Consider the following 12,233-nt stretch of genomic DNA (forward strand, 5'->3'; position numbering starts at 1 on the left):
GCGGGGCTATTGCGGCACGAGTTGAGCCCCCGCGGCCGTGCACATAAATCGGCGTGCCTGGGTGTAGAATTGATAGAAAATAAGTATTTTTTTTGGGTGAACTACTCCTTTAAGTACAATTTTGTGGTATTTTTTACTTTACTGGAGTACTTCAAATTTTCAGTACTTTTGCTCCACTACAATTATTTGAAAACTTTAGTTACTAGTTACTTTGTAGATTTTGATTACTATTATCACAAAACATATATTACCCACTTCAGCCCTACATCAGCTATTTGAAAATAGCCGATCTACAAGCTCACAATGCGTCGCGATGCAATGCATTGTGAGCTTGTAGATCTTTTCAAATGATTTTTACATTTCAAAACTTGTAAAATGGGACATTCTGCAAAATGAGTACTTTTACTTTTGTACTTTAAGTATATTTTGATACCAATACTTTCGCACTTTTACTCAAGTACATTTTGATTACCTGACTTTTACTTGTAACAGAGTATTTCTACATTGCAGTATTGATACTTTACCTTAAGTTAAAAAAAAGTAAGTACTTTTCCCACCACTGATTGTAATGTAATCTATTTTCGAATAGCCAGAAGTATAAAATGGCGTTCTTAAGTGGTGAACAACACATACCGTGTAAAAGGTTTTGGATGTTGGCTCATCATTCACAGCAGTCCAGCTCTCTGATTGGTCAGTCACGTTGCATTCCAGCAGATAGCCAGTAATGGGGCTGAGTCCTGCATACAACGGTACCGCCCACAGCAGCACCAGAGAGTCTTTTCTCACCTCCCTGAACTGCAGGTCATAGGGGCACCCTGATGGAAAGATCGTGCACGCGGGGCATGGGTCAGAATAACAGTAAATGAAGGTTTGTTTGCTTTTTCTATCCATGGACTGATGGGCACGCAAAGGAAGAGAGAGAGAGAGAGAGCGTGCGAGAGAGAGAGTGGTGTGTGTGTGGTGTGTGGTGTGTGGTGTGTGGAGTGTGGTGTGTGGTGTGTGTGTGTGTGTGTGTGTGTGTGTGTGTGTGTGTGTGTGTGTGTGTGTGTGTGTGTGTGTGTTTATGCCTCTACATGTGTGTATCTGTGTGTACTCTAGTGATCTTTCGCCATAAGAAGAGAAAACCACAAATCTTCCAATAACAATATGTCAAAATGAAATATAGGGGAAAACAATGGCCAGATATTGGGTGGTACATTTTCTTTCGCAGGGCCCCATAATAAGCCATAAGCAGACAGGTTTCCAGTGACACAGCCAGTGATCATAAAGAAATGCACAAAAAAATAATGGTAAAGTAAAAAGCAGAAAAGTGACTTTGCTTAATCTACCCCTCTGTTTCAGTGCCAGCGTGTGGTAGTTAATTTGCCTAATGATTTTCGGTCACATTTAAATTATTAATGACATTGGGGAAGGGTGGTGGTGGTGGGGGGGCGTGTGCCCATTTGCAGAGATTAATGAGCTGCACTTTAACAGTGGTGTGTGTGCAATAGCTTCTCTCCATTTCCAATATTAATATCATGACATTATATGAGTGGGGCCAGTGTACTGCGGGGCATGGCTGCCTACTGAACCATCGCATTATTGCATGATGGAGTGTGTTTATAAGAATGAATAGGGGAATGCAGGTATTATTTTGTGCATGGGCCTGCATGTGCCCTGTGTGTCTGTGTGTGTGTGTGTGTGTGTGTGTGTGTGTGTGTGTGTGTGTGTGTGTGTGTGTGTGTGTGTGTGTGTGTGTGTGTGTGTGTGTGTGTGTGTGTGTGTGTGTGTGTGTGTGTGTGTGTGTGTGTGTGTGCGTGTGTGTGTGTGTGTGTGTGTGTGTGTGTGTGTGAGAATTGGCCAGGGTCTCTTTGAGTTCAATCACTTTCTAATTCAAATTAAAGACTGCAGTTCAAACAGCTAATCACAGCGCATTCATTGTAACAGGCCGTATGTCACAGTCGTCTATTAACACAGGTCTTAAGCCTGCTGCCTGAAGTCAGTACAATTCATATGGGACGGTCCCATCTATTGCCTTATATAGGCAGTATATGAGCCTATCATATCGTCTCTGTTGGGTGGAAACCTCATATATGTCCAAAACTGTTACTTTTCAGGATTCAAATGCAAAAGTAGCAGATCTACAAGCTCAAAACGCGTCGCTTTACGCCACGTTTTGAGCTAGCATATCTGCTACTTTTGAGTGACGCTGTAGCATGATCAAGTAAGGCGTTCATTTACAACAAAAAAAAGTTGGAGATAAGAGGTTTCTGCCCGACAGCAACGATACACTGTATGGGTGGTGGTACAAACCTGCATCAGCATGTCTACTGTATACCCCTCACCTGGCTCTGGCATTGTCCATTCCTCACATAGGAAGGCTTCACTGGCTTCAGAGGCCTTTCCAACTCCGACCACGTTGGCGGCAAAAACTCGAAACTGGTAATAGTGTCCACTGGACAGGTTGGAAACCTAGAGGTAGATACAGACCAGTGGTTCTCAAACTTTTTAATTTCAAGGACCCCCAGGTTAATAAGCATTAGGCCACGGACCCCCATGTGATACCATTTGCTACTGTATCTCTGGGACCCCAATCTATACTATCTATACTATGAAATCCTAACTCTATTACTGTAATATTATTATTTTACCCAGTAACGAGTAGTGTAAGGTATTTCTCTGCCAAAACAGTAATATTATACCATATTACTATTGTAAACAATAGTACATATTACATATTACTCAGGTTTTGTTGGCTGCCTTTTGAAAACATTTCAGTTTAAAAGGTCAAGAGAGATTGCTGCTTTATTTTATAGCCTTTTTGGGTGATTGGTGACTCTTATTATTATTATTCCAAAAAATTGGATTCAGTTCTAAAAGGAGCTGGCTAAACAGATTGTGTTATTGTAGGCTACATCTATTTTCAAGTAATAAGTCATATATTATTATTACTTTTTTAAGGAGTAATATATAATAAGTAACATATTACTCTCCTAAGTAATATTGCCCAACACTGTCAAGGACCCCTGGGGGTCCCCGTACCCCAGTTTAAGAACCACTGATTTAGACCACACACAGAAACATCATGAGTGTTAGTAACGAGTCACTTTTTTACTCTAATGACGAATGCACAGTGAAAATTCGGTCTTAAAATCCTGTGTTGATTTATCCATCTGTGACTCTGAGGGTGTCCAAATGCAACTAAATGGACCACTGAAGGGGTCCATTTGGTTAGATTCATACACTCACAGAGTTAAATTAACACGCACAGATTTACAGTGTGTGCCTCTGATCAAAACCAAGGGGCCAGTTTCCGAGTTGTAAATTGAGGCTGTATAGGAAGTGACAGTTCATGTGAATGGCCTGTAGTCTCGCTGTTTCACCCCTGCTGGTGTCAGATTAGGCTCCATTCAAGCGGATGGGTTTTTGACGAACTTAACACTCGATTTTATTACCTTAACAAACATTGTCATAAATACTATATGCTTTCAGTCGCTAGTTTAAAGTCTTCTTTCAATCACCATGATATGCGTATTGGTAAATTATGCTCCCATTTATTTTAAAATTGATGATAAAATAGGGTATGCTGTAGGAGGGGCGTGGCTACCTTGTGATGATTTGATTCACAAGCTACACAACCAATAGCATTAATTCCCCACCCCCGCTCTGGTCCCAACCAATAGCATTAATTCCCCACCCCCGCTCTGGTCTCAACCAATAGCATTAATTCCCCACCCCCGCTCTGGTCTCAACCAATAGCATTAATTTCCGTGTAAATTTTTTGGACCGGATATAGAAAGATGGCGGATTTGAAATTGCTGAAAAATAGGCTTCATTTACGCTCTGTAGAGTCTATGGGCGTAACGATGTCCATATCTTTTACGGTCTATGATCAAAAAACGGGTTTAGCGCTCTCGTCCCGGTCCAATTTGACAGCAGACACTTTTACATGGTTCCAGTGATGCGCCTGCTGCTGCCGCAGCACTTCTGCGGAGGTCCCAAAGACACTGGCTTTGGGGAGATAGGGGATTCTGCCCTATTGATCTACACATTGATCTTCCTATTCACGGCCACTTTAAGCCCCTTATCGCCCAGTGAAGAGCTCTAAACCTCTCCTGCCGCCTTAAGGCCCTCTAGCAACAACTGCCCATCAATTGATGCAGCCAGAGGATGTTGGGGGGTGGAGGGGGGGTTTCATTCACACAGTAATAGCATTCGCTTCCCAAAAGCCCATTTCCCCTACTGCATCTATAGATCTGCCTTTAACTATACTTGGGTACAACTGAACTACCTCCTTATTGGATCAATATCATGGAGAGCGTCCACCTCTGTGAAATAGGCTACAAAGGGCTCTGCCAAAAAGGAAAAAAAGGAGGCAGGTACAACTACTGCCCACTAGGTGGCAGACATGCTACATTTGTAATGTGGCGGTTCATTCAGAGGAAGTTTGAATTTCAAATCTGGGAGACAGAAATCATTTGGATTCACCTCTTCGACTGTCCTAACGAGCCGGGATAGGTGGCGTGCCAGGCTGACTGCTGAAGCAGTGAATGATTTCGTGGGGAAATTAATTTACATTTGCTACACAAAGCGCGGAAGAAAAGAGCCTCGGGCACAGAATCATAGCACAATCAGTATTCAAATGAATCTAATTTGCATCCAGGAAAATGATCTGCCTGGGAAAAGTCTCTTTTAAGAGGGGAGATGCTAGTAGGAGGGCATTTTTTGGGAGAATGTGGGGTAGAGCCCAACAGGGAATGCTGCATGTTCTCACACTGTGAGTTTTCTGCAGCCAGTGTCGAGTGTCCAATCAATGAACTGAGCTGAAAAGACACTAAAGTTGATTTCGTCAACTAAAACTAGGACGAAAAATGTTCCTTTTCTCACTGACGAAACCTAAATAAAAACTAAATAAAAACGAAGCTATGATGACTAAAGTTAAGACTAAATATAATGATAATTTCGTCAAAAAATAAAAACTAGACTAAAATGTTAGTGAGGGACTATGGAGAAGAGATCCAGTAGAACTAAAAGTTCTAAAGTCATTTTATGTTTGGTTGCGCTCGGGTGTTGCGCTCTGAAAATAGCAGATCTACAAGCTCACAACAGTGTTGCACTGCAACGCCTTGTGAGCTTGGTTGTAGATCGGCTATTTTCAGCATGCAACCAAGTGTAAAATCATCCATTACGACGCCATCAAGGCACCGCCAAAATACATTTTAGTCGACTAAATCAACTGTAGATTTTGTCGACTATAATCTCATGATATTTAGTCGACTAAAACTAGACAAAAACAAAAACATTTCAGATGACTAAAATATGACTAAAACTAAATGGAATTTTATTCAAAAGACTATGACTAAAACAATCAAAAATTGCTGTCAAAATCAACACTGAAAGACGCCGCACTTTACATTTCAGAGTAATTGACACATAGTATGTAATTTCTTTAATATGCTTTGCCTGTTTCTCCCCAGAAGCTAAAAGTGGACAATTGGCATATAACACTTTTTACATATTGCCTAATTAGCAAGCACCTGTAATCTCCCTGAAACAGGCTCAAGATTTCATTTTTTCCACCGGGTCTCCATGGACACCGCTTGTTGCCTAGTGACATGGCTGATGCAACCGTGGGAGTTTAGGCTACAGTTGACATAATTGAAATGTAAGTGCTGAAATTTGAGATTTTATATATATATATATATATTTATAATTAAACTAAAACCAAGCTGCTATCTTTAAATATGTCACACGGCTGATTGACAACTTTTTGACATAATGCTGTATGTAACTTTTAGTGAATAAAATGTTCCAATCTGTATGGCAGAGTATACAATATAACTTATACAATTTGGGGGATTGTATTTGGTCTCCCTGCTCTTCTATGGAGACATTTAGATCCTGTATTGACACAATCTTTGACATGATCCTGTTTCTGGACCCGAAGGTCAAATTAGCTCAGTGGTAAAACTTTCAGCACTTAATTGAGCAGGAGACCTGGGTTCAAATCCAGGGAAGAACAGAAAAGTTACATAGTGCAGCTTTAAAGTGACCTTTAAAGCCATGAATTCATGGAGATTTTTTAGTTTTTGTCACATTCCTAAGCCAATAATTTGATGACCGGTGGAGACTCAAGAGTCTGAGTGGGAGACTCAAAGAGTCTCCTACTCAGTCTCCTATTGACCGATGACCCGGCCATCAAATCATTGGCTGAGGAATGCGACAAAAACTAAAACATCTCCATGAATTCAAGGCTTCATGGGGTTTGTAATTGATAGAAAATAAGTCCTTTTTTGGGTGAACTAGTCCTTTAAGGTGTCTTAATGTATTCTCCAGAATCTCCACCCATATACTGTCTCATGAAGACAGCTGACCCTAACCCTAACTTTAATCCTAGACCAAATTCAATGCACATGGTGGGAAACCTAAAGAAAACCATTGGAAAGGTTTATTGGTAATATAAAAAATATGACATCACACCACACGCCTAGATTTCACATCTGTTGGGATCTGACCGTGTGCTGCCTGTCTTTGGCAGGTTTGGTGTCGACCTCTCTCCATGTATCCAGGCCGCTGTCCCTCTGGTCCAGGTAGTACCCTCGTACAGGTTCACCTCCGTTCCACGCAGGGGCCCTCCAGCTCAGCACCATCTCAGAGCCGGTGCACAGGAGCAGGGCAATGGCCGACGGAGAGGACGGAGCGACTGGACCGTGGAGAGCACGGAAAGGGGGGGGGGGGGGGGGCATGAGAGGGTGCATGTTATTGTGGTGGTTGATTCTTGATGAACCCATTAAGGCCTGAGGTTCCGATTCTACAAAATGTCTTCTAAATCCTAACAGTTTCCAAACGTATGTTGCTCTAGTGGTTCTCAGACTGTTTCATGTCAGGACCCCAACATTTATAAGTATTTGGCCATGGACCCCCATCTCAAAATATTTTGTTCCAGGGACCCCCAGAAGCAAAGATTTGCCACGTGTTCGCTTTAAGATAATATATATATTAAAAGATTTGCACACATTTTCATGATTTAAATAAAATAGCAGATCTACAAGCTCGTAGCGCGGCACTCGCTATGAGCTTTATTTTTGAATAGCCAAAGTGTAAAATAATGCTTTTTAGCTTAAATCTAAAAATGACACAGATGCGTTCCCGGTCTTGATGGGTTAATAGAACCAAAGAACACCGACATAGACTATAAACTGTATTCTATTCTAGGTTAGTCTAGTCTAGTCTTTTGCATTCCGTTCTATTCCATTTGATTTTATTCTCTTATCTTACCTCTTCTGCTTTTTTATTTTTCATCCATTCAGGTCACTTAAGGACAATATGCATTTTCAGACACAAAGAATTGGCGTTCTGCCATCTACCCCCCCAGGTAATGGCAGACTATGGGAATACTCTGTTGGTGAGTGGCAGGCAAAATGACTCATCATTATAGCGGACTGCAGCAGAGTGTATATTATCTGAAATTGCACCAAAGTGCTCGACAGAAGAAAGGGGTCAGATGTCCTCAAACAGGTAACTCCTCCTGGTCTTAATTTAGCTATTGTGAACAAACTGACCTGTGACGAGAGAAAGAAAGAACGTCCCTGGCCCACAATTATGTTAATTGGATTTGGTATAATTTCCTGTCATTGCTTGATAGTCATTATTAGCTAATGCTATAGGAGAAAGAGACACATCTCGTATGATAAAAGCAGCCTAATGGAAGGCATCTTTGTCATTTGCAAGCTTGACTTTTTAGTCCCCATGGCTTCTCTAGTTTGACATTTTCCAGTTTTATGAAAATACATTTGTGTTGCCATTTAATAGTTGTTTAATATAAAAAACTATTTATCTAGTTTAGAAAGGAGCTTTACGAATTTAAGAGGTTGAATTTAAAGGTCACACATTAAACTCATTTTCAACAAGTTAATATAAGTCTCTGAGGTCACCAAAACATGTCTTTGAAGTTGTTTGCAGAAAATACAATTCAGATAACTCTTTTATACCCTTCATCTGGCATCTCAGCGAACCAGGTAAAGGTCATTCGACCTAAAAGTTGTATTCTAAAAGTAATACATTTGTTTTGTAAGTGAAGGCAGTGACCGGGACTACACCTTCTCTCTCTATACACCACTTTCAGTTTGGAAAGCTAAGGTACAATAATATACATACGAAATGTCTGCAGTCAAACAGATATTTTTCTTAAATGTGTGTCCTTGCTGACAGTGTGACTCACAGATGGCTGACTTGACCAAGGTGGCGGATGACTCGTCTGAATACTGGCTGTTTCCTGCTCTGCCAACCGACTTCACCCTGAACACGTACTCCTTATTCTTCTTCAGCCCATGGACTGTAAACCTAAACAAGGACATTGAGTTCAGGTAGATTGAATCACAAGTCCAGCCCAGCCAGCTGGTACGCCGTCAGCGCAGCTAAATCTACTGCATCATATAGGTGTTCGGAGATTTGAAAAACCTTTCAAGCCCACACATACTGTATCTGTACTGAGCTGTGAGCAAAGCCCATTGTTTTTTGTCATTTGGAATCATAGACAGACAGACTTTTATTGATTCCTGTGGGAAAATGCAGGTATCAGGAACAGCAATAAACAAGCATGCAACCAAGCCCCCATGGATCAGGGCTGGCTGCGCAAAAGTATACTAGTGGCCAACTCTGGTACTGTACGCTTTGGAACGTGAACAAACCAAGCCTGCAGGACTGGTAGGGCTTTTTGAAGTAAAAAGGTACTGCAAGTTTGGGCCAAAAACATGAGTGAGCAAAACATGATTGACCAAGGGGCTCGACTCATGAGCTTGCACATGGAGGTAGTTTATTAGCAGTATAGGACACATAAAGGACATTAATGCGCTCTTAGAAAAGCCCTCTAAGCTTAACACCAGAAATGACCCCCCCCCATGTTTACGTTCATTGCTACTAGTGTTGAGTTGATTATGTCTTGTTTATTATTGTTTATTATTGTATGTCTTTAAATGTCTTAATGAATTGAAGCAGTATAAGCAAACCTCACCTCAGCCCTATATGAGCTACTCCTCTACTATGAGAGCAACCACCTACACGCAAACCCTGCGAAGACTCAAGTCTGCTCGTTCCATCTCAGGAACCGGGAAACCAACCGACCTCTTAACATCATATGGTCTGGAACACCACTAGTGAACTGCACCAACCCTGTCTACCTTGGCGTAACCCTGGACCGCACCCTCTCCTTCAAGGAACACATCAAAAACACCAAATTGAAAGTCAGCTCCCGGAACAACATCCTACGGAAACTGACCAACTCCAAATGGGGAGCCACAGCACACACATTAAGATGTACTGCTTTGGCCCTGTGCTATTCCTCTGTGGAGTACGCGTGTCCTGTTTGGGAGAGATCAACCCACGGCAAGAAATTAGACTCATTGCTGAACAACACCTGCCGCTTGATCACTGGTTGCTTGAAGCCTACCAACTTGAACAACCTGCACCTCCTCACTTGCATTGCCCCTGCAGATGTGAGACGGGAAGCTGCCAGCCGAGTAGAGATCACAAAAGCTACCAGCGACGAACGCCACCTCCTTCATGGACGTGAGCCCCCGGCCCAATGACTGAAGTCAAGGAGAAGCTTCCTCAGCCATGTCCAGCCCCTAACAACATCCCAGGAAGAAACCAGACTCCAGCTATGGACAAAAAAGCTTGAGAATGACCCCCCTCCTATTGACATGGGAATAGCCCCTTCTAAAGGTCCCCCTTCTGGCTCAGAAGCATCATGGGTCCAGTGGAAGACACTCAACCCCCTGAGAACAGGAATAGGGCAATCAAAAGTTGCTATGGCCAGATGGGGCTACAAAACTGGCCCAACCATCTGTGAATGTGGAGAAGAGGACCATACGATGATACGATGCAGCACTGCCTTGTCTGCCCTCTACTACCCAACCAGTGCAGCTTAAAATAATAAAGAAATTGGAAACTGTCATATAACCACATGCTTCGAAGACACGAAAAGAAGAAGAATGAATTGAATACACAGGACCACAATGCAAACAAGCCCCTAGGGCCTTTTGTGTTATCCTTTTAACAATCATTGTAAATCGTACCTCTGTACTGATTGTAAAACTGTTAATAAAGTATTCAATCAATCAATCAATGCTTATGGTTATGCGCTGGGTGAGCAACTTTCATTGACATTAGTGGGCAGGGATTGTCTGTGCCTCCTCCAGATAGCCTATAATATAGTTCAATGTATACGAATATCCACAGTTAGACGCATTAAGGACACTAGTGTGCATGCTCTCTACTGTCATCAAACCTCGGAAGGAGAGAGATACTTTCGAGGTATTGCAACGATATGTACTGTCTATCAACGGTGAATATAATCATAAGTATTTAAGTAAATAAATCTAATCTATTAATCTATCAACAAGGGAACGCTTATAGCAACTTTAACCGTAACAGGCATCTGTCATGGTTCTGTAGTGTAGGCTACATTCTAAGTTGTCCATGTGTGAATCTTCCTGAATTAATCAGGAGTTAGTAATCCATGAAGAAAACAGAACTTCTGGGGTTCAGGTGTGGTTTTGGAGCCTGATGGCAACTGGCACAAACGACTGTCAGAATCGAGCAGTCGTTTCAAGCTCACAACACGTTGTGAACTTGTAGATCGGATATTTTTGGCGAATTGATTTGATGTAGATTGTAGACGGAAAACAGTGGTTAATTATTACCTGGTTTTGGTGACAGGCTTGTTGTTGATGGTGCTCCATCCTTGTGTGCCTGCTTCGCTGTAATAGAGGTAGTAGCCAAGGACGTCGTCTTTGTATTTGGGTTCCTGCCACTGGAGCAGCACTGAGGTGTCCGTGTTTATGACAGCCACCACAGAGTCCGGAGGAGATGGCACCACTGATGGAAAAGAGGTGTAAAACCACCACATAAAATGTATTTGTTCCTTAAAGGTTTTTGGACAATAATATTTACAGTATAGAGTCAGTGCACCACTGAGGGAGAACTAGACGAAGGACAGAAAGATAGAGAAGTTTGCGCTCTATAAACTCAAGGCTTACTAGGGCTGAAGACAGGTGTGAGAGACCAGCATGAAAGTCCATAACAAAAAGGCTTGCACACACTGAAAAATGAACATTGAGGCTGTGGATGCAAAAACATTATTTTACTTACAAAAGTGCAAAAAGTGATATGGTGAAATAAAGTGACACAGAGAGAGGACTATTTTTGCATCCAAAGAGGCTCAATATTCATTTTTCAGAACTAGATGAGAATTGTTTTGAGTCTGAACGAGAACATTGGACCGTTGAAATGTAGTGACCAAAAATACCCCACCCCCCCACCCCCCCCCCCGAACTGTTTACTGTACATATTTTTCTTTTTGAGTACTACTCGCTTCGGCTATATGATATTTTTGCATAGTATTGTATATTAGTGTTTGTCATTAAATGTTTTCATGAATTGAATACACAGGACCCCAATGGAAACAAGTCGTAGTGCTTTCTTGGGTTTAATCCTTTTAGCATCCTTTTGTATAGAACTGTACTTTCTGTGCTTTTTTTTCAAACTGTTATTCAATCAATCAAACACACAGCTTTTTTATAATCATTTTCATATCATTGTAGATAGTTTTTATTTCAAGATAGATAGATTTTTAAGAATATAATTGAGTCTTTTTGAGCTACTGTAGGACACAACTAGCTTCTGATGTCATCACCGGACACACAGTGGTGCTACTAACAGTTGCACAGAAAACAAACATATTATTCTTTCAGTCACAGCATGTTAAAAACACTGCATGTTGATATGTACATACTGATACAGTATGGAGATTAAATGACCACCTTCCCTCTCTCTCTCACCTTGTGGCTCTCCCAGGGAGATGGGTGCGCTGGGATCAGAAGGGTCACTAACGCCATACTTGTTGATGGCGCGCACCCTGAAGCAGTATTGCTTGCCTTTTTCCAGGTCAAACACAGGGAACCTGGGGGAGTTCACTAGCATATCCATACTGGCCAGCTTCCAACTGTTCTTCCCTGCCAGGGACTGGTTGGCAGGCAGACAACATCAGCAAGACATCAAGTGTTATTTTAACAACCAAAGACATTATTTATGTTCTATTCTTTAACCACTTAAACCCTATATACTGTATACTTTGTTGTATGTCAAATAGCCAGAATAACCAATCTACAAGCTCGCAGAGCTCTGAGATCGGCTATTTTCTCAGAATGTTTGCCTATTTTTGCCAAATGTTTGTCTTTTTTTTTGTCTATTAG

The 12,233-nt window shown here is 41.6% G+C and overlaps 1 protein-coding gene across 1 annotated transcript in view; it reads right to left on the minus strand.

Annotated features, from left to right (window-relative positions):
* myom3 (myomesin 3) overlaps positions 1-12,233 on the minus strand; it is a 69,010-nt gene that overhangs the window by 19,369 nt on the left and 37,408 nt on the right. Inside the window, 6 exon segments of the mRNA XM_080426547.1 lie at positions 634-815; positions 2,325-2,451; positions 6,495-6,682; positions 8,201-8,322; positions 10,683-10,857; positions 11,820-12,003. Coding sequence (XP_080282673.1) covers positions 634-815; positions 2,325-2,451; positions 6,495-6,682; positions 8,201-8,322; positions 10,683-10,857; positions 11,820-12,003 — 978 coding nt within the window.

The sequence above is a fragment of the Gymnoscopelus braueri genome (assembly GCF_963280865.1).
Source record: "Gymnoscopelus braueri genome assembly, chromosome: 4".
Taxonomy (NCBI): domain Eukaryota; kingdom Metazoa; phylum Chordata; class Actinopteri; order Myctophiformes; family Myctophidae; genus Gymnoscopelus; species Gymnoscopelus braueri.